The sequence below is a fragment of the Mesoplodon bidens genome, assembly GCF_964165515.1.
Source record: "Mesoplodon bidens genome assembly, chromosome: 17".
Classification (NCBI taxonomy): Eukaryota; Metazoa; Chordata; class Mammalia; order Artiodactyla; family Ziphiidae; genus Mesoplodon; species Mesoplodon bidens.
In genome coordinates this window covers 32,380,386-32,405,115 of record NC_138174.1, presented here as the reverse complement: position 1 = coordinate 32,405,115, position 24,730 = coordinate 32,380,386, and the positions used below count along the sequence as shown (strand labels likewise).

The 24,730-nt window shown below is 38.3% G+C and overlaps 1 protein-coding gene across 1 annotated transcript in view; it reads left to right on the top strand.

Annotated features, from left to right (window-relative positions):
- DIAPH3 (diaphanous related formin 3) overlaps positions 1-24,730 on the top strand; it is a 538,397-nt gene that overhangs the window by 393,883 nt on the left and 119,784 nt on the right. Inside the window, exons 26-27 of the mRNA XM_081214488.1 lie at positions 8,821-8,916; positions 9,764-9,820. Of these exons, the coding sequence (XP_081070614.1) occupies positions 8,821-8,916; positions 9,764-9,820 (153 nt within the window). The remainder of the gene's footprint in view (positions 1-8,820; positions 8,917-9,763; positions 9,821-24,730) is intronic.

The window sequence follows — 24,730 nt, the reverse complement described above, 5'->3', positions numbered from 1 at the left end:
CATGAAATAATTTAGATTCCAATCTGAATACAATGTAATAAATAGTATAATAATTATGGTTTACACATTCAAATGTATCTGCAAAATATTTTTCACTCAAGCTTTGAAAAATATAGCCTTATATTTTATCCAGAGCAACTAAAAGAATGGCCCCGTGGTCTGTGCTCAGAGTTATGCTGACTGTCACAGGTCCAGGCATATTCAAGGTAGCGAGAAGAGGTAGCAACGTGCGATGGCAGCCACAGCTGTCACAGCTCCGGTAGATATTCAAGATAGGAGGATGGGGGAGAGTGGCTATCAGCATCTGCATCTTCTGTTTCTAGCAGCACCATACAGGTGATCACTTACACTTTGTCAGTCAGAAATGCATCATAGGGCCACCCTCAGCTTCACTACAAGGGAGCTTTGGAAAATGAGATTTTAACTTTTCCAGCCTCTGTAGTGGAAGCAGACAAAGAGAGGGTAGGGAATGGATGTGTTGCACTGGCCATTCAGCAGTGTGTGCCATATTAGTGAAAAAGAAGAGTCATCATAATATTAAAAATAATAGTGATATTTATTGAAGCCTTACTGTGTGTGAGGCATTATCCTAAGCTCTTTACATGTATTAGCTCACTTAATCCTCACAGCAGCCTTTTGAAGAATGCACTATTATTATCCCCATCTTATAGAGGAGGAAATAGGGAGGCACAAGATGGTCTTTAAGGGGCACACATCTGGAAAGAGCCAAGATTTAAGCCCAACACTTTGGCTCCTTGACTTTGCTCTTAATTTTTTTTGGAAAAAAGAAAAACAACCTTACTTCATTGTAAAAGATTCTACATTTTCCCTTCTAACTTGTAACAGGAAATATATTTAATTCAAGATATGCAAATAATGAAGAATAGTGAATAAAACCAGAAATATTAAAGTATTGGGTTTTTAAATATAAAATTCCCCTTCTCATGGCTGAGCCAGTCATTATAATATACGAGAGAACTGTTCGAATTATTGTTTTATCAGTTAAATCCCAATGAAAGTTGGCTTTCTAATTCCCTTGACTCAAATTTTCAGTTTCACATCTAGATTAAGACATGTTCGAAGATGTTGTTTTACGTTATTCCTGTCTTTTTGCTGTCTGAGTTAAGTAGTATTTTGAGCTTTGTTCTAGAAGGTTAAAGACTGAACTAGGTTAGCAAGTAAATCAAATACAGCTTTGTCCCCAGAAGGTCTATACCTAGCAGCATGAAGATTAAATTCATGTAATTTTGTTGGGGCAACTGCCTTGTGTTTCTTTTAGAAAGAGGTGGGTTAAATTCTGAGTCTCTGAATTTTGAGTATGAGCTGCACACTTTCAACAATTCTTTGGAGAAACTGAGCTTTCCTTCTCTATCCTTGTGCCAAATTCCAGGTGGTTATTATATGTCTTACTACTACTAAAGTCATATCAAATGTGATGAGACTTAAAGAAAGTGTACCAGAGACTGTGGGAGTGAAAAGGGGAGCTCTGGAAGCACATGCAAAGTGGACACAATGGAAAATGGTCCCGGGTTGAGAACAGTTGGTTCCTCCTAAAATCCCCTTTGCATATTAGCTGGCCATGTGGCTTCCCCTCAGCTCTTTTCTTATGTCTACACACACCCTTTCTAACAGAACTCATGCTCTGCCATAACATCAATAATGACCACAGCAAAGATTAACTGTTATTCAGTTCTTATGATGTGCCAGGCACTCTGCTGAGTGTTACACATGATTTATCTCCTTTAATCCTCCCAATAATATTGTGAAGTAGGCGCTATTATTAATCACACATCAAAGTTGAGGAAAAAAGAATGGAGGTTAGTAAGGTTAAGTAATTTGCCCAAAGCCACACTGATTTCTAATTGGAAAGCCAGAATTTAAATACAAGTTGTCTAAATTCAAAACTTGTGTTCATTACCATTTCACTATGTTTATGTTCTTTTCTATAGCTTCCAGTATGACCAGTATGCTTCTAAGTTCAACTTGTTAGTATAACTAATTCCTCTCCCCCAAGTTTTAAACCTGTGAAACCATCATCCTTCTAGACACCTTTAATCACCTGCAGTTGGATATCTCATGAAGATCTCAACATATCCAAACTGAATTCTTCTCTTGCCTCAGCCCCATTCTACCATGAAACAAAAATAATTCAGTACTTGGTGAATAATACCAACATATATCCAACTGGCCAAACTGGATACTTGGAAATTAGCCTTGACTTCATTTGTTAGTACTCACATCCACGAAGACCAAGATTTTTCTGTTTTTCCTCCTTTCTCTTTTCCTTTCTCACCACTTCTGTTCTTTACCTGATTCCCACAATCGCATTTTGCCTGGACTTAAACCAGGAAACCTGCCTTCTCCTTATTTTCCTTGCCCTTTGTCTTGTCTCTTCTCAGAGTGATCTTTGTAAAGTAGAAATTTGACCATGTTAATTCTTCATTTAAAATAAGTTAATGGCTCCCTTCCAAACTCCACAGTCTGGCATGTTCTTCAGCACTTGGTGATTTGGCCCCTACCTGTCTCCTCAGCATCACCTCTCAGTAACCCCTACTGTAACCTGCCCTCCATTCCCATGGACATGGGAGTTCTCCCAAGTGTTTCATGCCCCCTGTACAGCTGTTCTGTGAACTCTGCAGGGCCTTCCCTCTTCAGGAAGCTCTGGCAGATGTAAAGACTTCTTTAAGTCTTAGGTCTTCAGGAGGCCTTCTGTAATGGCTTTCCCTTCTCCCTCTGCCCTATGCCAGGTGTCCTTCCTGGGTGGACATCTCCATCACAGTGCTCATCATTGTATATTGGACCATTTGTTACCTGTCTTCTTCCCCTTGTCATAGGAAAGCACGTTAAGGTCAAGAATCAACCTCTTTCTCTCCTCTTTCTCCTTCTTGGTTGCCTCTTCCTGTCAGGATTTTTTTTAGTTTCTCTGTGTTTATCAATGTGATTTCTGCACATTCCTAAATGAAATACAGTAGGCTTATAGCAAAATAAAATACACTCTCCTTCACCGTCTCAACTCCCTCCCCTTTCCCAGAGGCAACCACTTTTAATTCTTAGTGGGGTTTTTTTTTTCTGATATTTACCTATTCCTTATTTCTAGATAATGTACTTAGATTATTATTTGTCAGTTTTTCATTTTAGTCATTGAGTTCCTAAGTGGTAGAAGGTTTAGTTCCCTTATACACTCTCCCTGCTTATATTTTCCTCATATACCCCTTCTCCTTTATCTCTGCTGTCTTCACATTATAATTTTATCATAGCTGATGGGCAAACGAATAGCCAGTGTTTATAATAGTGCAATAGTGTAAATATTCCTCACCCCTCCAGTTAGTATGCCATGATTACTTCCTATTGGAAAACAATATTATTTCTAGGTTTATACTAATATTTTTTTAAAAAAAATTTGCTTGGTATTTGTGTATATATACCTGTCACTGTTTTATCCAAACTCTCTGACAGGCCTGTGAAATAAGGAACAATCCTTTTTCCAAATGGTCAACCCAGCAGATTTGCCTTTAGTTTCTCAGCCACTGTTCTCTCCTATGACCCAGTTGTCTCCCATGTGATCGCCTTAGCAGATCCCCCTCTGCCTGTCCTCACATCCTCTTGACTCTCCTTTAGAAATATCTCATCCCTAACTCTCCCTTCTCCATTTCCCTTGATGCTGTGCAACTTCTTAAAATATGATTTACAAATTAAACAAGGTGATATGTTATTCACACAAAGCACAGCTTTGACTATTGCAGTTAGTCTATTTAGTTAAAAGAGTTTTAACAGCAGGAGAGAGACTATAATAAATATTTTGAATATCAATTGACTGTAGTTAAAGAATTCTAGTCTACAATAAAACTGGGTAATTTTTATTTCTCTGGTTTGTATTAGAATAATGTAAATATGGGTCCTTTAAATACTTTATTATACCTCACTTTTGTTTTTGTTTATAATTTTTGCCTTTGAACCTGCTATCTCATCTGCCAGGTATGCTGTTCCCTCCCCAGTCCCTGCCATGGTCAACTCCTGCTTGTTCACCAGGTCATAATTCACTAGGAAAACTTACATCTCCGATAGAACCCTCCCATACCTAGCACACTGTTCTGCTTCTGGAGAGCTGAAAACATTTCTCGTTATTTCTTGGGACCTAGATATCCTTCATGCCTAGTAATGTTCTGGCACATCATAGCCCTCAATAAACATGTGTCAAATGAATATTCTAAATGCATTTTCAGCGTTTGGAAAAACATCTTCATTTTATGTCTCCATCTTACACATTGGATTATTTTAAGAGTCTACCTGTATTTCTGATCAGAGCTTCCCTTAGAAATGATGTTATTAATCACATATGCTATTAAAGAGTTATTTAATTTATAATGGATCTAAAACAATGCTGAAAACCTAATCAGATATTACATAAACTTCCTATAGTGCTCTATGGAGTTCATTTATGAGTTTATTTCCCTACATTTTTTATCTCTTAGCAATTTACCACTGCTTTCATTTGTATGATCTCATTTGATCCTCTCATCAACCCTCAATTTACCACTGCTTTCATTTGTATGATCTCATTCGATCCTCTCATCAACCCTAGACAGGTATTATCTCTATTACATATGTCAGGAACATGTAGGAGCATGTAGCCAGTTGACAGCTCAGACTAGAATGCAGATCTTCTTTCTCTGATACAGTATTCTTTCCATTGCGGGAGTGGGGAATGAAGGCCAAGCAAAGCCATTAGCTCTGGGGGACAAGACCAAGGATAGCAGTTCCAGGTAGAGACTGATGGATGGGAGAGAAAATGTTTGTGGAGAATCACAGGCAGTTGCCTTTAGCTGAAGAACAGATTGTGATGTTGGAAACCAGAGATAAGATTTAGAAAGCAGTTGGAGTCCGTGTCAGGGCCAAGTGAAAGGGTTGGGACTTTATATTGTGGGAAGTGAGTGATATTGAAAATTTGTGACCAGGGGATCATAATTCTGCTTTAGTGCTCTATGGAATGAATTAGAATTAGGGAGAAACTAGAAGCAACATCATTCTAGGCAACTCATGCGATATTTCAGGTGAAAAATAATTCAGTTTTGGACCACCAACATTAAATTTAGTCAGAAAAGGAAACAATGGATCGTTTCTTGGGATACTGGCATGTACATGAACAAGGTTTGGCAACTGAATGGTTGTGTGAGCCCAGAGAAAGGAGGGAACAAAGACAGTGGTGGTGGGAATGTGCTCCCGCTCGTTCCCTCCCCATCCCGCTCGTTCCCTCCCCATCCCGCTCGTTCCCTCCCCATCGTGACCTTTATTCTTTTATGTGGTGACTCCTTCCAGCTGACCACGCTAGTGCTTCATTTGTTAATATAGTCAACATACGTTAATGAACACTTTCTTTGCTAGGTGTTAAAGATAAATGGAAACCACAATCCCTGCCCTCGACAAACTCTCTGTGGTAGAAACCATCAAGTAAACAATATTGTAAAGGATTTATTGCTATATGTACCACAAGTCATTAGGACACAGAGGGACACCCAGTTCAGCACACACAGATCAGGAAAGGATTCTCAGTTATCTATCTTGAAGGAGAAGGAGTTAGATTGGCGAAGAAAGTGGGAAGGATGTTCTGTGTAGACAAAACAGCATGATCAAAGGCGTGAAATTGAGAAGGTGGAACTGTGATGTAAGTTGTTTAGTAAGCCTGAACATGTCAGCATCTATCTCCTAAGAACAGTGACAGTATCCTCCCTGATCATAATATAATTCTCAAACTCAGGTAACTAACATTGGTACAATATAATTATTTAATACCCAGCAAATTTAAAATTTGTCTAATTATCCCAATAATGTCATCTGTGACTTTTTTACAATCCAAGAGCTAATGGAAGATTGTGTGTTGCATTTAGTTGCCATGTCTATTTAATCTCCTCTAAGCTAGAATGCTGCTTCCCTAAGCTTTTCTCCTCTCTTTCTCTTTCTTGGTCTTTCATGATATTGATGATTTTTAAGAACCCAGACCAGTTGTTTCACAGAATGTCACTCACTTTGGATTTGTAAGATTGTTTCCTTACGTTTAGATGCAGGTTAAATATTTTGTTTGTTTGTTTTTGTCCCTTTTTTGGTTTGTTTTTGTTAAAGATGGTTTTAAGCTTATTTATTTATTTATTTATTTTGGCCATGCCACACAGCTTGTGGGATCTTAGTTCCCCAGCCAGGGATCAAACCTGTGCCCCCGACAATGGAAGTGCGTAGTCCTAACCATTGGACCTCCAGGGAATTCCCAGGTTAAATATTTTTACACAGTTTATATTGTGTCCATCTCAGTGCATCACTTCAGGAGACAATTATTGTCAGTGTGCCCCATTACTGGTGATGTCAAATTTGATTAGTTGGGTAAAGTGATATCTTTGAGATTTCTCCATACCATGTTCTCCCATAACCTTACATACAATGGGTTTTGTAACCATTGATGATTTCTGCCTAATTAATTCTTGCTGTGTGAGTTGTGATATGGTGAATTTTCTGTTTCCCTTATCTATCTCTTATATTAATGGAACTCGGTCCTCTTTATATCTTTGACATCTGTTGGTTGACATTCTTATTTAAAGCAGAGCTTTTCCTTCCCCGGTATTTAATAAATTTTTAAATTTTCAGTATCAGTATGGATGCATGATTCTTTTTTCCAATGTGTAATAATCCATTCCCATCATTATCCATTCGGTGTTCAAATTGTCCTAAATTTGGCCAAGGCTATGCTTCAGTCTGGCTCCTCTGCCCTTTTGATATATCCCTATCTGTCTTTGAGCACTTTCTTATTTTCTGGCACAATAATATTTTCTCAACTCATTTCATACTTTCTTTCTTTTTTTTTTTTTTTTTTTTGCCGTACGCGGGCCTCTCACCGTTGTGGCCTCTCCCGTTGCGGAGCACAGGCTCCGGACGCGCAGGCTCAGCGGCCATGGCTCACGGGCCCAGCCGTTCCGCAGCATGTGGGATCTTCCCGGACCGGGGCACGAACCCGCGTCCTATGCATCAGCAGGCGGACTCTCAACCACTGCGCCACCAGGGAAGCATACTTTCTTGATCTCAACCCTAGAATCAGCCATTTTTCTAAGTATTCCAGTTCCTATTAGTGAGTAATAATATTTAGAAACCAAGATCTGAGGGCCAGCTGTGCTCATTGCTACTGTAGTGTCATTACTTCTAGGCTCTTTTGGGCCACGAAGCTAGAAAGAGCATTTTTCGTAAAGCTTGATCTTATATGATACCTTTAGATCCAATCCAGCACTTCATGGTTCTTCCTCTCCTTCTCCCACTCCATATTTGTATCTCACCTCCCACAGCAAGCATCCCTGTTGCCAACAGCATCAGCATGTTTACCCATCTGCTCAGGCTTATAATACACATGTAATACTTTCACAATCACGTCATCAGTACCACTACCAACAGCAAACTTACTAAAGAAAGTTCAGTGTTTCCTTTTACTAATGAAATATTTTCACAACCTTAAATATTTAGCTTTACCTGGAGTTCTTTCTAGAAAAAATATAGTTGAGTTTGAGTGAAAATTTTCAAAGATAGTTACTAATTAAAGTGTCTGAAATATTTGACATATTTTAATTAAAATAACCATCAAGCCACTTTTGAATTAAATTTACATGTAAGTTAGCAGCCTCCAAATACTCTGTTTCTCACCCACCTGTTTTTGGATTACACCTACGAGGTTTAGTACTTCTCTAAAAATGAAACAGAACCAGATTGAAAAGGGCTGACACATGTTTATATTCACATATCTGTTTATAAACTGTAAATGAATGTGTTATTTGTACTCTACTGCATTCATTTGTCATCTGTTCCCTATAGAGGGATTGCGTTTCAAAAAAAGAAATAAAAAATCCAGAGGAAAATAGTTTTCTAGTACTTTACACATGACTGTATACCAGCCATACAATTTCATAGAGAATGCCTGAAAATAACTTCTCTCTAAGGGACAAAAAAAATCTTTGGCATTTTCATGAATTTAGGTTGATCCAATAGTTTCTTTGAAGCTTTTTTTTTTTTTTACCACTTCCTTTAAATAACATTTATCATTGACAACTGTAAATAGCTATAGATTATTACCAGATAACCAGATAGAAATGGCTCTATAACCACATCTTCATCAATTATATACAGAATATCAATTTAAACTAATTATAATGTGATTAATCCTTTAGATTTTTGAGAGCCTCTTTTGGTTTATTTTTCATTATAGAAGACAAACTTTTCATACATTCTGTAAAAGTTTGCAGTGATTGTTCTGTGTCACCTAAAGTCTGGGGACAATTATCCTGATATGAAGAATCAACTATTGGGAGCACGTTCACAGAAATTAGCCTGGAAATATAATTTTGTATGATAAGTTTAGACAGCAGAATCTCAATAACGACAACAGAAACACTCTCCCACACCTGGTCGATTTTAGAAAAGGAGCCGATGCCTTGAAAATAACCCATTTCTACAAGGGAAATGTGATTTATGATAACCTGAGACACAGATATGACTAGAACCACCTTCCATTTAAAGTTACTTTGCCACCAGACTATAAAAGCAGTGCTCTGAAGTGAATCAGTCGAACTCGGTTCTCCTTAGTGGACAGTAAACACGTGCACTAATGAGACAGATTTCATTAAAAGATATTTGATTTATGAGTTAAGTCCTATCATATTTTGAAATTGCTGGCTTAGTCCTGGCATCTGATCGTTTTTCCCCCTACCATACCATCCCCAGTTTCTGCGCATGCTTTGACATTGCTATGGTAACCCCGAGGGCTGATGGAATTCCCTGCATCTCTTTTCACAGAGGGTGATGAGACAGGAGTAATGGATAGTCTGCTGGAGGCCTTGCAGTCGGGGGCTGCCTTCCGCGACCGAAGGAGAAGGACACCGAAGCCGAAAGGTGAACATTACACTTGTTTCGTGTTCCTTTCTAGGGGACTATCACAAAGAACAACCCTCCCCCTCCCCCGCACCCCTCGCGCGCCAACATCCTCCCCCGCCCCCGCTTTTTGTAATTCTTTTAAAGTCATGTGTCAAGAATGCAGAGCTGTGCGCAACAACTCTTCAGAAGTTTTATAAGTTTGTTTAATCCTTCCCTTGCAAGTGTCAGAGAGAGAAGTGTTCCAGTTGGCCAGTGTCAGTAGCGCATTAACAAATCAATGCACTGAACCTGGAAAAGCCTCATTAGTGTGACAGGTCTCATCTAAAGAACCATATGTACCTTATCCCAGTGGAGTTCACAGTAGCATAATTAAATGAGAAGTAAAAGTCATAACATTATTGCTTCAAGTATTTCAGGGTATTGAAGCTTCGCTTCCAGAAATACTTAACCTTAGAAATATGTCTAATACTGTTATACTTCCTGAGATGAACAGACCTCTATATTAAGATTCTTTTATTTTTTTATTTTTTTTTTAAAAGGGCTCTTTATTTTTTTTAGTAATTTATTTATTTATTTATTTTTTTGCTGTGTTGGGTCTTCGTTTCTGTGCGAGGGCTTTCTCTAGTTGTGGCAAGCGGGGGCCACTCTTCATCGCGGTGCGCGGGCCTTTCACTATCGCGGCCTCTCTTGTTGCGGAGCACAGGCTCCAGACGCGCAGGCTCAGTAGCTGTGGCTCACGGGCCTAGTTGCTCCGTGGCATGTGGGATCCTCCCAGACCAGGGCTCGAACCCGTGCCCCCTGCATTAGCAGGCAGACTCTCAACCACTGCGCCACCAGGGAAGCCCTATATATTTTTTTTTAACAGATATTCAGAGAAGTCTCAGTCCAGCGTCTCGGCCTGTTCTGAAAGTTTGTAACCATGGTAATAAACAGTCTTCATAAATTGCACATTCTCCTTATCTACTTTTATCCTGTTGATCTGTGATTCTTTTTAGTAGGTTGCTGTGAAGTTCTCGAGTTTCAGTAAGACTAAAATAGTAAAAATGTGTGGATGTACATATTTGCGATGTGATTGTGCACTCATATTTTCCCTCCTTCCATTATTGCCTTGAGGTAGTGTTGAGGATTCTTCTTTCAGGTCTCAAGTGCATGTTTTACTTTTATTATTATTATTTGAAGTTATCTCACACATTTCTGATCAGTGTTGTCCAGTGTATCCTTTCAAAAGCATTGTGCTTTCTTAGTACTATTTTAAGTAGTGGATTTGCTTTACATTAAGATACAATTTAAAATATTGAATTGTTACCTGTTTTACTGTACCGTATTTGCCAGTACAGTGTGAAACACTGTGACCAGCATTTTGGCAAAAGCTTTAATACAGATGAGCTTCATGTGATATTATTGTGGCGGGATGTGCTAGAATCACTAAAAAGTAGGTGAGTTAACTTAGTCTCCGATATTTATCTGAGACTGACCCCTTTCAGACATCTCTAACTGGCTCCTGAACACCCAACCTCATGGAGCCCTCCTCCTGTCTTCAAGATGCCATTTTGTATTGATTGGGTTTTATTTACTTTGGTTCCCTTTCCCTCACTGTTATGTATTACAGGGTTCTGCTTACCTTTCATAGTCAAAGTCAAATTCATCCATCGTGATTGCCGTTTATTCAGTGAGATTGTTACCAAAGTTTGCCAGATTTAGAAATGAAAAGATACTTGACAGATTTTATTCAAGAGTTGTTTTGGGTACAGATGAATTATGTTCTAGAAGTATTAATGTCTGACTGAGTAGAGAAACTTAAGTCGAATTTCTAGGATAACATAAAAAAAGAGTATGAGGTAAATAAGAAAAAGACATGAATGTAATGATCTTTTAATAGCTGTGTAGATCCTTACTGCTCAAGGTAAAGTATACATAATACATGCTTAATAAATGAGAGAAAAGGTAAAAATCTACACCAAAATGTTAAATAGATCTTTTGACTTCTTTCAATAGTATGTTCTTATTGTTTTGCCTTTCCCTAGTCTAACAATAGGAAGAAAAAATTGTAATGTCAGAAAAATTCATTGTGGATAATTAATCCCTAGCTTTGGGTTATTATTTAGAGTCATTATGATATACTAAATAATGGCAAAAACTGTAGAGGACAGAGAAGCTCAGAGAGGCTGAAAACTTTCTTAGAGTACAGAGCTAGTTAGTGACACAATCATAATATAGTTTTGATTTCCATCATGTTTCTTGTTTGATTGAATATAGGTACTTAGATTTTTTAAATTATTATTATCAATACAATATATGAAATAAACAACTCAGCCCCCATTGTAAGTCATTAAAGAAAAGACCCACAGCCATGATATGACATGATTATAATGGCATAAAGATACCCATGCTGTGTTTAATTTAAAATAAATATTTTGGCCATTATGTAGGGGGAAATTATTTAAGATAAGTTTGTGTACTGGCCTTGAGAAACACAGTCCTTCTGTGACTGTAATATTAGTAAAGTGTCCAGGCTACAAAGGTTCATCTATAATTGTAAATTGTGATACTTTTGGTCCAGATGAAAAAAGCAGGTGAGCATTACATTTCTATCTCTACCAAGGCCAATGTACTATCTTAAGTTCTAAGGCTTTTGTGATAATTAAGTAAGTAGATTATACAGCAAACCAAAGGAGATATACCATAAAGATCAAATTCTCTGTTCTAATAAAAATGTAGTGGATTAAAGTATTTTAAAAACTTATTTTCATTGATATTTCTTTTGTTTTCCCTTTATACTTCTAACCAAGTGAAAAAAAATTCAAACCACCAGATTAATCTTTAAGGATTGTATGTATAAAGATAGATTTATCAGACTAGACTTTGAAAAATGCAGAATTTGGTTAAGGACATTGAAACAAGCATCATGCATATTTTTAGAAAAATATGACATTTCAGAATTTATTTTGAAATCTTTTTCTAAAAATTACTGTGTTTTCACTGAAAGTACTAACCCTACAACTGAAGTATGCAACTGAAATGTAACATGGAAACCCCTTTTATTTTTTAATTTGCTTTCATATACTTAAACAAAACTAACACCTGATGTTTATATTGTCTAAAGATATATAGTAGTTGATATTATCTCATTATTTTTAAAAGATATATGAGATTTTCTACAATTATTTTAAATTTGTTTGCATCCTAAATAAAATAATAATAGTAATAGTAATAATAATAAGTTAATATTTACTGTTACTTTGCTTATTGAGTTATTTAAGTTAAAAGCCAAGCAATATGTTGAAATGCTTTATACATATCCCATTTAATTTTCTCAATAATCCTCTATCAGATAGTCAATGTTTTTATCTCTATTTTATAGTCAAAAATAACCAAGGATTGAACAGGTCTGATAGTTTGTGTCCAGTCCTATGGCCAAATTTCAAACCCAGGTCTGCCTGACTTTTGAGTCCAAGCTCTTAATCTCTCTGCCATGTCGTGCTCTGAATACAACTGCTTGAATCCCTATCTTTTCCTCTTCCCATCATCTGGGTGAACCACGTGTGTACATTTTTTTCTCTTGTGACATAAGTTCGAGCTATTGAGATACACCCTCACACCCTCTCAGAGGTTTTCTAGCCTCTGGTCTATCTTCTTTCTTGTTCCCAGGTTGAACCACTAGATAGCATTCTTTATCTGAGGCTTGGATTACAAGGATAAACCACCTTCTTGAATGAGGACCACTATTTATTTCTTTTAATAAACTCTGTATTAAAAGATCTAAATTAATCTAATAAGTTTATACTCTGTTAGAAAGATCATGGAAATTTTAGATTATATATAGATTGTAAATATAGACTTAGACTATATATGTGTGTGTGTGTGTGTGTGCGTGTGTGTGTGTGTGTGTGTGTGTGGAGAGAGAGAGAGAGATCATCTTTTATTTCAGAATGAGAAAATCCTGATAAAGTATCCTGTGAGACCTTGGGGCTAAAATATCACGGAATATATTTTGGCAAAAGGTGACCTCAAGTATTCTAACTCCAGAAATTGTACACACTCAATAATCCAGCCCTTGTGTTGTGCTCCAAATCTCTACCCAAAATACTTTGGTTAAAACCTTTCCCTGTTTTATCTTTTGCTTTGTCTGTTAAGACCTAGGAAGAAATTAAGTGTTTGGTATCTTTCCTTGCTAAACTTTCACTCATTCATTTATTTAGCAAAATGTATTAAGCACTTGCTGGGCACTTAATATGTAGTGATTCCCTCTAAGAATCCACCATCCAGTTGGGAGACAGATGAGCAACAATTCTCATATATCTGGTTAATGCCAAGATAGCGGTAATGCACAGAGCTTTTGAAACACCAAGAAGTCTGAAAGACCAATCCAGACTTTATGAGGACAATTCAAACTTGGCTTCTAGAAGGACCTGAAATCAAAGCTGAGTTCGGAAGGGTAAGTAGAAATGAGGCAAAACCCTGAGGGCAAGCGTGAACCAAGAAGCAGAAGCAGCATGTACAAACTTTCTCAGGAGGTCTTTTCTGAACCTTAGTCTGAACCCTGTAAAACTGTATGCTCTTATAAGCACCTGTATGCTCTTACTAGCACCCTGGTTTTTCCTATTATGCAACACACATTTGCCTTAAAGTTCTTATTCAGTGTCTGCCACACTACTGAGTCCCATCAGGGTGCAGACGAGACAATAAAGGAGGGTTTCTGCCTTGTTTACTGCTGTAACCCCAGTTCTTCGATGCGTTGGTGCCCGACACATGGATATTTAGTAAGAATGTGTTGAATGAACAGACATGCTTATGTTTAGGCTTGCATACAACAATCAGTGTACATTGAGCAAAATCGGGTCTGTGGTTGTCACCCAAATAAGTAGGACTTAGTATGCCAATTGCTAAAGCTCTAGCTATAGCTAGAAGGAGTTATCCTTCTCATATTCTCCCTAATATGTTATCTGTCATCAAAAGGAGATATTTGATCATCACAGGTTTGAAGGTTGTTGCATCAGATGTGAAGGGTGAGGCTCAATCTTGATTGGATTATTTACTCCTTAGCAGTGGAGAGTTACTTATTAATTAGATTTCTTTCCCTTGCTTAATCAAGCAAAGTTTAACAACAGTAAATAAATGAAAGCATCTGCTAATGAGTACAGGGCATTATCTCATTTCTTTACTTAATACAGTACATTTGAAATCTAAAGATTTTCTATAGTTTGTAGAAAATAGTAAGTCAAGATAATCAAAATATTAACGCATTTTTAATAAAATCATACCATATTTGGGTGTTAGTGAGTCACCTGGTCTGGTTAAAAATAAAGGACCAGGGGCTTCCCTGGTGGCGCAGTGGTTGAGAGTCCACCTGCCGATGCAGGGGACACGGGTTCGTGCCCCGGTCCGGGAAGATCCCACATGCCGCGAAGCGGCTGGGCCCGTGAACCATGGCCGCTGAGCCTGCGCGTCTGGAGCCTGTGCTCCACAACGGGAGAGGCCACAACAGTGAGAGGCCCGTGTACCGCAAAATAAATAAAAAAAAAAATAAAAGACCAGATAAGGAATAAGTATATTGAGAGTCTGATGCCAGACCAAGAACTTGGACTACTGAGGTTTTTGAGCAGGAAAATGACAGGTCTGAGCAGTTTGTATGGAATTGAAGTGACAAATGTTAGAGAGAAGAAAGAATCAAAAGGACTTTGTAGCCGCTTTGAGCCGACATGGTTTGGCTGCAAGGAATGGGGAGAGTTAGAGAGCTGATCAAGGTGAGAGGGGCGAAGCCAAGTCTAGAGCTCTGTGTTGATACCCTCACAAAGACTTGCTAACACTGCATAAGCAGATGAGTTACCTGCAGGAAATCTTCAAACCTAGAGAATGCAAGTCAAGGACTGAGCCTTAGGAATGGACACAGGTGAGTAACAGAGTGAGTGAGAGGCAGAAAAAGGATGAAGATGGGAAGGATTGCATAATAGTGGAGCCTACATTATGAAGGTTGAAAGAAGACTTTCAAGGACTTGGTTTCTCCTATTTCTTTTTCTTTGGTTGTTTCTTTCTTTTTTTCTTTATAAAACTGAGTGGTATTACCACTGAGTGACTAGTGTTTTTCAGGATACAGTGATTTCTACTCTCTTCAGGGACTTTTTTTCCCTTGTAGACTCTGTAAAATGTTTGTGACAAAGCTTTCACAAATATGAATTGTTTGGCCACACCTTATGGTGCATCTGCCTGCAGTCTGATTGCATCTCATTAGATGGTTCTCTTTTCATTAAGTGGTACAGTGGGATTTTTTTTTAATTAATTGGATATAGAGTAATCAGAAAGAATTCTATAAACTGTATGCAATTAAAATCCCTAATGATAAAACCATTTAACTGTGACAAAATAAGATAAAACATAATCAAAATTTTAGGCAAACAAGGATTACACATTTTCAGTGAGCATCCATAACCTAAACAAAATCTTGCTATATTATCTTTACACCAAATCAATTCTTAATAGCCTGAATTTGGATTTGATTATCTATTTTGACTCTTCCACTTATATATGGAGCTTTGAGAGATTTTTATAGAAATAAGATTGTATTGCCTCCAGCTACAGCTGCTCTGCCACTCCAAGACTGGAAGTCAGAATTAAATGTGAAGCTAGGTAAATATTTTTGAATTGGCATTATTTCCCACAAAATAACACTAAGGGGGGCGCACAAGACAGGCTTTGTTGTTGATATATTAAAAATTCACACACAACCATCCCTCCTCCCTGCTTCACTCAGCCTTGGGTCCCCTTATTTATTTACCTACCTTTTTCCAAAACAGCAAGAATTTGTCTTGAGGCAGAATTATGAAATTTGTAAGGTTTTCAGTGGTGTCTATTGAGCACTAACTACCATAAGGCTTTTCTGAAAACAGTGAGGACGACACCAAACCAGTCTTTGTCTAGAAAACCTTATCTATCAAAGTAGTAAATGGTGGCAACTACCATTTCCATTTTTTTTAAACTGTATCCTATTTTAGAGTAGAAAGAGCATAAAGAACAATATAGTCAAATTATATGATTTTGCTAAATGTCATTGGCTTATTTTCTTGAGAATCTTTTTTGTTCTCTTTCTGATGAATTTGTGCCTGCCTAAGGAAGGGAACTATTAAAATACTAATTGTTTTTGACACCCTTACACTTGGGCTTTCAAGCAGAATTAAGTACTACCTGTAAGTGTCAAAAGACTTAAACATTTTTTAAGGAGACTTTTCTAGCCCAAGAATATAAAACAATTTGGGTGATTTCACATTTTATTCAAACATCAGTCTCTGCTATTTACTATGTAGTCAAGCAAAAGGAAGAACAAACTCAGCAGGGCTCCTGCCTGGGTAAGGATGCCCTGTGAGTAGACAGAAAGGCCTTTCTAATTTATAGTCAGGGCAGGACAACTTTTTGGCTAGTCATTATCAAACAGACTCTTAAGCATGAACAGGTTAGAAAATTCTCAAGTAGTGAGGACCTCAAGGTTTTAAAAGGACACTTATGCAAGAAATAGCAAATGCCTCTCATTTAATGAGTACTCACAGATATAAGTTGAAGGCTGAGACTAAATTGAGTGAAAAGGAGATAAAGAACTATTGTATAAGCAAAGTTATGTCCTTGACTTCTCTGAAGTAGTTTCTATGACTAATATGTCTCTTGTTCTGTTTGTGTTACACAGTGGACTATAATTGTTATCTTTAAATTTTGGGGCCCATTCTATATCTCTCCTTTTCTTATAGCATAGGTTCAGAGTCTGGATTTATAAGGAGTGAATAGATAGACTCTAGAAGCACCTTTAACTCTGTACTTTCGTTTTAGATTTTGTGCTTGGGCATATTTTTTTTCCTGCTCAAAGGATCTGTTGATTTTATCAAATTCTCCAAAGAGTAAAAAATAATTATTTTATTGTTTGATTACTGGTTCGTTACAAATTTTCTCTATTTTTATATGTTACATTTTTATACATATATACATGACATGTTTTCCCCATTTGTGACTGTCAATATGAGTCTAGTTCTCAAATGACTTTTACTGTTATTTTTTTGTCATTTGAAAACTAAACTTTCATTGACATAATCACAAATGTGGAAAACATATCAAATGGTTGGTGGATCTACAATTTTAGTGACAAATAAATTGTTTAGGATAAACAGTTAAGGTCCAGTGAACTTGTGCTACTGTGGAGGTTCACTCAGGATGCAGGGAGGGGAAGACATCACCTGTACCCAGGACAGTCTTGCTGGATCTCCCAGGCAGGAAGGTGTGTGTGTGCAGGACTCACTGGGTTATGCAGCTGAGAAGGAGCAGTCTCCCAGAGGCCAAGAGAAAGAGCAGTCAGCAAAGCCACAGGCTTCAGAAAGGCCAGGTAAGGAAAGGATGGAGGAGCACCCAGGCACAGATTGGATTGAAGGGCACAGGTGTCATTGTTCACCTCTGGAAGAGCAGTTGTGATAGAATAGTAGAAACTGAAGCCAGACAGTGTTGGTTAGAGTAGTGGAGGCTGTCCTTTTTAAAAGCCTGGGTATGAAAGAATGAAACAGAAGGGAAATAGCTGGAACTAGAACAGGTTGTAGTTCAATGAAAGGGTTGTGTTTCTTTGCCTTTCGTGTGGCTCTGGCTTTACTGTCTGTATTCTGAAGGGAAGGAGCTCCAGAAGGGAGTGATGAGTGTTTGGTGGGGCAGTATTGAGGGTGAGGTTGCTGGGGGGTGGGATAGGAGAGCACAGGTGTGGAGCACCTGGACGGTGGAAAGAAAGGATATATGGAGAGAAGTGGATACAAATATTGAATAAGGGAGTTTAGAGGTCTCACCTGATGATGTCTTTTTTCTCTGAGAACTAGGATATAAGGTCTCCTCCTGAAAGTGACAGTCTCTGGGTGAGAAAGGAAGGCAAGGGCAGTGGAGGATGGCATGTCTCCTAGATGGATTGTGAGAGGTTACTGCTCTGGGAGATGCAAGATAATTTTTGCATCAATGGCCCAGCTGAAAAAAAGAGGCTATTACTTGTGTAATAATAGTTGTCCATAAAGTCTGAGGGAAAGAAAAGTAGCACAGGTGCTTCACAGGCCCTGTGACAAAGGGCATTTTGTTCTCCAACTGCCTAAAAGTTCTAAAGGTTAATCTCCAAATGTAATCATAGGGGTTAGTTTGGCAGTAGGCCAACTGAGTGTGCTTTAGAGCAGCAGTCCCCAACCCCCAGGCCACGGACCACTACCGGTCTGTGGACTGTTAGGAACCGGGCTGCACAGCAGGAGGAGAGCAGCGGGCAAGCGAGCGAAGCTTCATCTGCCGCTCCACATCGCTCCACATCGCTCCTCATCGCTCCCATTACTGCCTGAACCACACCCCTACCCACCGTCCGTGGAAAAATTTTCTTCCATGAAACTGGTCCCTGGTGCCAAAAAGTTTGGGGACTGCTGCTTTAGAGCACCAGCCAAGCAGAGTCATCCCTTTTTTAGAGGATAAGGTATTTCATGTTTTAAAATAGTGTAGTAGTTAATTAGGAAAATAATGGACACTCTGTTGGAACATCTATACCATCTAAACACAATGCTGAAACAATGTGTTTCAGCATTGTTTGGGTGTCATGCTACATATGAGGAAGGCATTCTAGCAGGGATGGTGGGGACCCTAATGCAGCTGGTTTTCCTCCAGGCATGTGCCAACTGCATCATGTGTCTGAGATCTTTTCCTACAAAAACAACACTTGGTGCTAAACTCAATATTTCTAAGGTACTACTAGATGTACTTTTATATTTTATTTTATTTGCCCTCATTAAATGTCAGTCTGGAGTAGCCACAGATACAGAAACCACTTTTCAAGATTGTCATCAGGATCAGAAATAAATGTTTTGCCAAGTGCCTGTCAGGTATTGTAGTTACTTAAAAAAAAAACAATAGCTGTTCTTACTCACTGACTATTTGTGAAAGCATAAAACTAGCCAGATTCTTGAATCCTGTTTATAGAAGCCTTGGGTGATCTGGTCAAACAGTATGACTTGAAAACAGCATGGAGTCAGGCTCGGGCTTTAGAGGCAGGCAGGCCTTGGTTTGACTTCTTGACTTAATAAAAGTGTGACCCTAGCAGCTTATTTAACCTTTGGATTTCCTTTTCCTCAGCTGTAAAAAGAGAAATTACACTATGTGCTTCATAGACTATTTGGAAGATTAAATAGGGACTATACTAAAGTACCTACAGTTGAGTAGATATTTAATAAATTCAGTAGGGCTCCCCTGGTGGCGCAGTGGTTGAGAGTCCGCCTGCCGATGCAGGGAACACGGGTTCGTGCCCCGGTCCGGGAAGATCCTACATGCCGCGGAGCGGCTAGGCCTGTGAGCCATGGCCGCTGAGCCTGCGCGTCTGTAACCTGTGCTCCGCAACGGGAGAGGCCACAACAGTGAGAGGCCCGCGTACCGCAAAATAAATAAATAAATAAATTCAATAGATGTTAGTTCCTCCTCATTCTTCCCCTTCTCTGCCTACCTCCCATGATGGATGTGTCAATAGAAAGTTATTATAAATTCTTGAGCAAAGTGACAGTGGTATGCAGAATGGATGTGCTAATTGGAGAGACTGAAATTAATTCTCTTACTATGAATAGTTCCTATACTGCACTTAAAGTGCATTAATTGGTATGAATTAGTTTAGAAAAGAAAAAGACGAAAAATTAAAAGTTTTTAGAGACTTTTGGTTTTAAAATAAAATAATAAAGGTATTTTTACCTCCTTTTCCCCATGGGAGTCACCACAAAGCCTCAAGGAAAAGGAGTAACAAAAAACAGTGTCAACTTCTATGAAGTCAAGACATGTTTAACCTGGAACAACCGCATATAAAGACAGGGAAGCAGATGATGCAGAAGAGAGGAAATTGGAATCCAGGTGTATTCATTTCCAAGGCTGCCAAACAAATTACCGCAAGCTGGGGGCCTTAAAACAACAGAAAATTGTTCTCTCACAATTCCAGAGGCTAGAAGTCCGAAATCAAGGTGTTGGCAGTGTTGGTTCTTCCTGGAGGCTCCAAGGGAGAACCCGTTCACCCTCTCTCACTTCTGGAGGTGGCCGGCAGTCCTCGGTGTTCCTGGGCTTGTGGCTGCGTCACTCTCATCTCAGACTCCGTCTTCTCATGACCTCCCTGTGTGTCTCTGTGTCTTCATATGCCCTTCTTATACGGCTACGAATCATTTGGTTAGGGCTCACCCTAATCTAGTGTGACCCCACCTTAGCTTGATTACATCTGCAAAAGCCCTATTTCCAAATAAGGTCACATTCACAGGTACCAGGTGTTAGGACTTCAACATAAGTTTTGGATGACACTGTTCTACCCACAACAGGGGGCAATCCCAGTGAGAAACAGACTGATGTGCTCCTCACAGCACCACATAAGGGCTTAGGAGTCACAGGTGCCGGGAACCACTGACAAGAGGAATGAGACATCCAGCTGAAAGTGGGGGTGATGGCAAAGGAGCGGGTCAACCTCCATCCCCGCAGCATGGCTCCCAAGTCCAGACTTGTGACCCTCCGGCTGCACTTCCCTCCCTCCCTTTCCTCCTCCCCTCCAGGAGGTGGGAGGTACAGATGTTGTTTGGAAAAATTGTGCTGGAAACTCTGTAAATGGTGTGCAAGCCAGAGGTGAGGTGCTGCACTGGAAACAGGAGTTACCTGAACACAGAGGTGGATCTCCAGGAGAAAACAGGAGACGTGAATGGCACAATCCTCTTCTGGCCCCAACCACCACTCAGTGTAAGCCAAGCTTATACTCCAAGCAGATGACAGAAGATTTTTCTGGAGATAATGAACTGTCTAGAGAAAAGGCCTTCAGATACTGGCATTATGGGCCCCCTTCCCTCAAAAAATGCTAACTTACTGCAAGAGCATTCCACAGAGAAGCCCACTAGTTAACAAGCCTACTCACACAAATTTTTTTCTCTGAAATATTAATTTGGCCCAAGGACTCATCAGCTGACATTTGAGGAAAACATTCAACATGAAAAAAGAAGAGAAACAAACCAGAGGAGCTCTTAGTAAACAGAGAATAACACCATAATAATTGCAAAGATGTCAAATATTTCAATGATGAAAAGAATAGGATGATATATGTCATATATATAAGATATATACATATTTATACATATAAAAGGATTAGAAACAAAAATCTTTTGGATATGAAAAATATAGTAGCAGAAAAAATAGTACAGTATTTGGAAAAGCATAAACATACAGAGTTCTAGGGAAGATAAGGGGGAAAATGTAGAATTTACAGATAATCTGATATATCTGACTACAATTTTTATTATATTTGTATAATTGTATACGACTGTACAATCATATAATTGTATTATAAAGCTTTGGGGACAAGTATGGGAAGAGTGATAGGCACTAGGAAAATAAGAGGCAATTGTTAATTCTAGAAAAAAGTGATATAAAGTTGACCTTTGAACTACATGGGTTCACTTATATGCGCATTTTTTTCAGTAGTAAACATTATAATACTACACGATCTGCTATTGATTGAATCCATGAATGTGGAACCACAGTTGGGAGGAACCTCGTGTATGGAGGGCTGACTATAAATCATATGCAGATTTTCAAATGCGTGGAGGGTCAGGGCCCCTATCCCCGTGTTGTACAGGGGTCAACTGTATAATCATGGTACACTACTGGAATTTGGCATGGCCTTGTGTGCTATTTTACAGTCATAATAGTAAAAGCACTGTGGTAGGCAGATTCCAAGATGGCCCTCAGTGATCACTGCCTCCTGTTGTTCTTTCTCATGTAACCCACCCCCCAAACATTTTCCAGCATTAGTCTGTATAACCAGCAGAATAGGGTAGAAATGAAAGTATGTCACGTCTGAGATTAGGTTACAAAAGATACTGTGACTTTCATCTTGGGTGCTGTGTCTCCCCGTTTCTTGGTTCTGGGGGAAGCTATGTTGTGAGCAGCCCTATGGAGAGACCCAAGCTGTGAGGATATTAAGCTTCAGTCTATCACAATAGAAAATCCATAGGTAATGTCTATAATTGATGAATCAAGAGATAGCAGGAGAAGCATCAATAAGAAAGAGAGTCAGGGACAATGGACTGCTGTATTTCATTGGAAGCCTTTTGGATTTCTTTATAAAGTAACCATTAACTTTAAAGAAAGTTAAAGTTAGAAGTAGGAAACATCTAAATGGGCAGCAGGTGGGCAGTCAGGATGGCAAAACACCTAATGACTCAGTTTATCCCTATTGAGAATAACCAGAAGCTAAAATCTTTCGTTAGTTGTCTATCTCCTTCTTTACTAAAATACACAGATTTTACTTTTATTTTTCATTTTTCTTTTTCACTTTCTCTCTTCTAATAACTGTGTATAAAGGAGACTTCTCTCTGTTCTAGCTTTCAGCTTTTCATTTTTATGTGATCCAGAGACTAAAGTGCTCTTCACTGTGCATTCTTAAAGAGTGATATGGGTGATGAGAGTCAGTTACGGTGGTACCTCTAGCTCAGGATAATGACTGTGCTTCTCCATATAAATCAGACAGTCTTCCCACTTCTTTTGTGTCCTGTAGATAGCATTGGCCAGTGATTTTGCAGCACATATCTGAATATATATATTTGTCCTTTGTAATTCTTAATGTGAGAGAAAATGATGGAAACGCATAATAGAGAAAATCAAGCACCACTCTGTTTTTTGTTGTTGTTGTTGTTTTGGACTTTTAGAGCAAAAGTAGCCTTCCGGTGCTGCATAAGAACTTGATGGCTAATCTGTATTCACTGAATCCTTAGAAAGCAAGAGAATAGGATGAGATTTGCATTTGGAATTCATATTAGTTACAGTTATTGAGTGAGTGTTTGTAAATAAGTGTCTTAATACATTACACTGGCCTCATGAAAGCCAAGGATGTAGCTAGTGTAGCTAGAAGAACTATTTGTGCTTTGGAGGGGAATGGTGGTATGACTACTTGTTATGTAGTCTAGGTAAGGAGATAAATATTTTTCTACTTTATGAGGGTCTATTTAAGAAAGCATTGACATGCATTAAGAAAGCTGCATGTCCCATTGATTCCCAAGTAAATTAGAAATTATTAGTGTTAGCCATGATGTACATTATTGTGATATGACAACATTTGGCTTAAACAGTTTCACCATTTATTAACTCTGATATTAGAATAAATGACAATGATCATTAAATGCTATGTACATTATCATTTAACTAATTATGCTTGCAATCTCCTTCTATTAGTCAAACATCTTTGGGTTAATTAGAGGAGCTGCCTAATCCCGATTTCTAGAGGAATAATGAAATAAAGGAGCATTGAAGTATACTAAAGAGAGTGTTAGTGCATCACCGTTTACCTCATATATCGACTTCATTTACCCTCACCCAGTGCATTATAGTAGCCTCAAGGTTAAAAGATTCTGGCAATTCTTTTTATTTTGAAATATGATTAGGCCGTTAAATTATATGTTCATACTTTTCCCATTAAAACATGTATGCAGCAGAAAAGTGCTAATATGCAAATAAAAACAAAATTCTCATTTACCAATATACCCAAATTGAAAGATGAACCAAAAAACAGTTTAGATTAAACATTAAAAATGTTAATAACACCTTGTACTTTGATTCTGACAAGCTAATAACTCAAAATCCATAGAATTTTAAGGTTACAAGTATAAGACACAACCAAGAAACTTATTATTAGCCCTTTTATTTCTTATTCTTGTTAATATTGTTAGGCTAAGGGATTCTTAAGCTGATGTTTGTTAAACCATGAGCAGGGTTTTATTTAATCCAAAGTATATTTTATCATTGGGTGAAAAGTATAATTTCATCCCTTTTTCTTAGTCTTCCCCATGTCCCAAAGGAGGAGAAAAAAAGAGTAAAGGATCTTTTAAAATTCACTGTGACCTGTCATGAGGCAACTTCTCAAATAAAGATGATGAGGCTCTATTTTTTAACGTGCAGACAGAAATAAATGAAGGGCATAGGGCGTGAAGAGGTAACTAGTACAGTCTCCCAGGCAGAGAGAAGCACTGCCCAAAAGAGCCCCTGGGATCCCCGCTACACTTGCAGCCGTTGGCAGCAGCATTCTCTCTAATAAGTCTAAAGGTTTTCATCACTTCCTAAACAGTGCTCTGTCTGTTTGCTACTCATTTGCTGGAAACTGGACAAGGCCTATTACTCTCCATTCTATTAACCTCCTTTCTCTTCATTCACTGATCCCCATTCCCTTTCCTCACCTAAATATAAAAAGACGTGATCTGCTCAGGGTGAGAGATAAATATATTCAGTAATGGAACAAAGTAGGCAGAGTCAGTAACTCTAGGTACTATGTCATAGTAACTTCTAATGTTTCCTAGAAATTAACTCTGTGTCTTCTACATATTTGTTTGTTTTAAAGCCAGGAAAAGGGAAGGTTTAGAGAGTAATGTTTTTAATTATTAGTTTGTGATGAGTTTTCATGTCTTGCTGGTATGCTCTCTTTGTGGTAGTTTCTTTGCCTCTGGGTCCATGCCTATATTTTTTGAAAAGTCTGATTTATTTGTTTCCATGTTGTAGACCTATAGGGTTAGTCACGTGTTCCTCTTCTAAACAGAACTGTAGTCCTACCTAGAATCTCTTTATAGTTTTACACTAAGATCTTCTTTAACCCTTCACTGTCCTCTTTCAAGAAATACCAAATACTACTTCTACTTTCTTTTTTTTAAGTAAAATTATTTTTTATTATTTGAAAAAAATTTTAATTTAATTTTTATTTTATATTGGAGTATAGTTAATTTACAATGTTGTGTTAGTTTCAGGTGTACAGTAAAGTGAGTCCATTATCGCTTCTCAGCCTTTTGGCTAAGATCAAGTG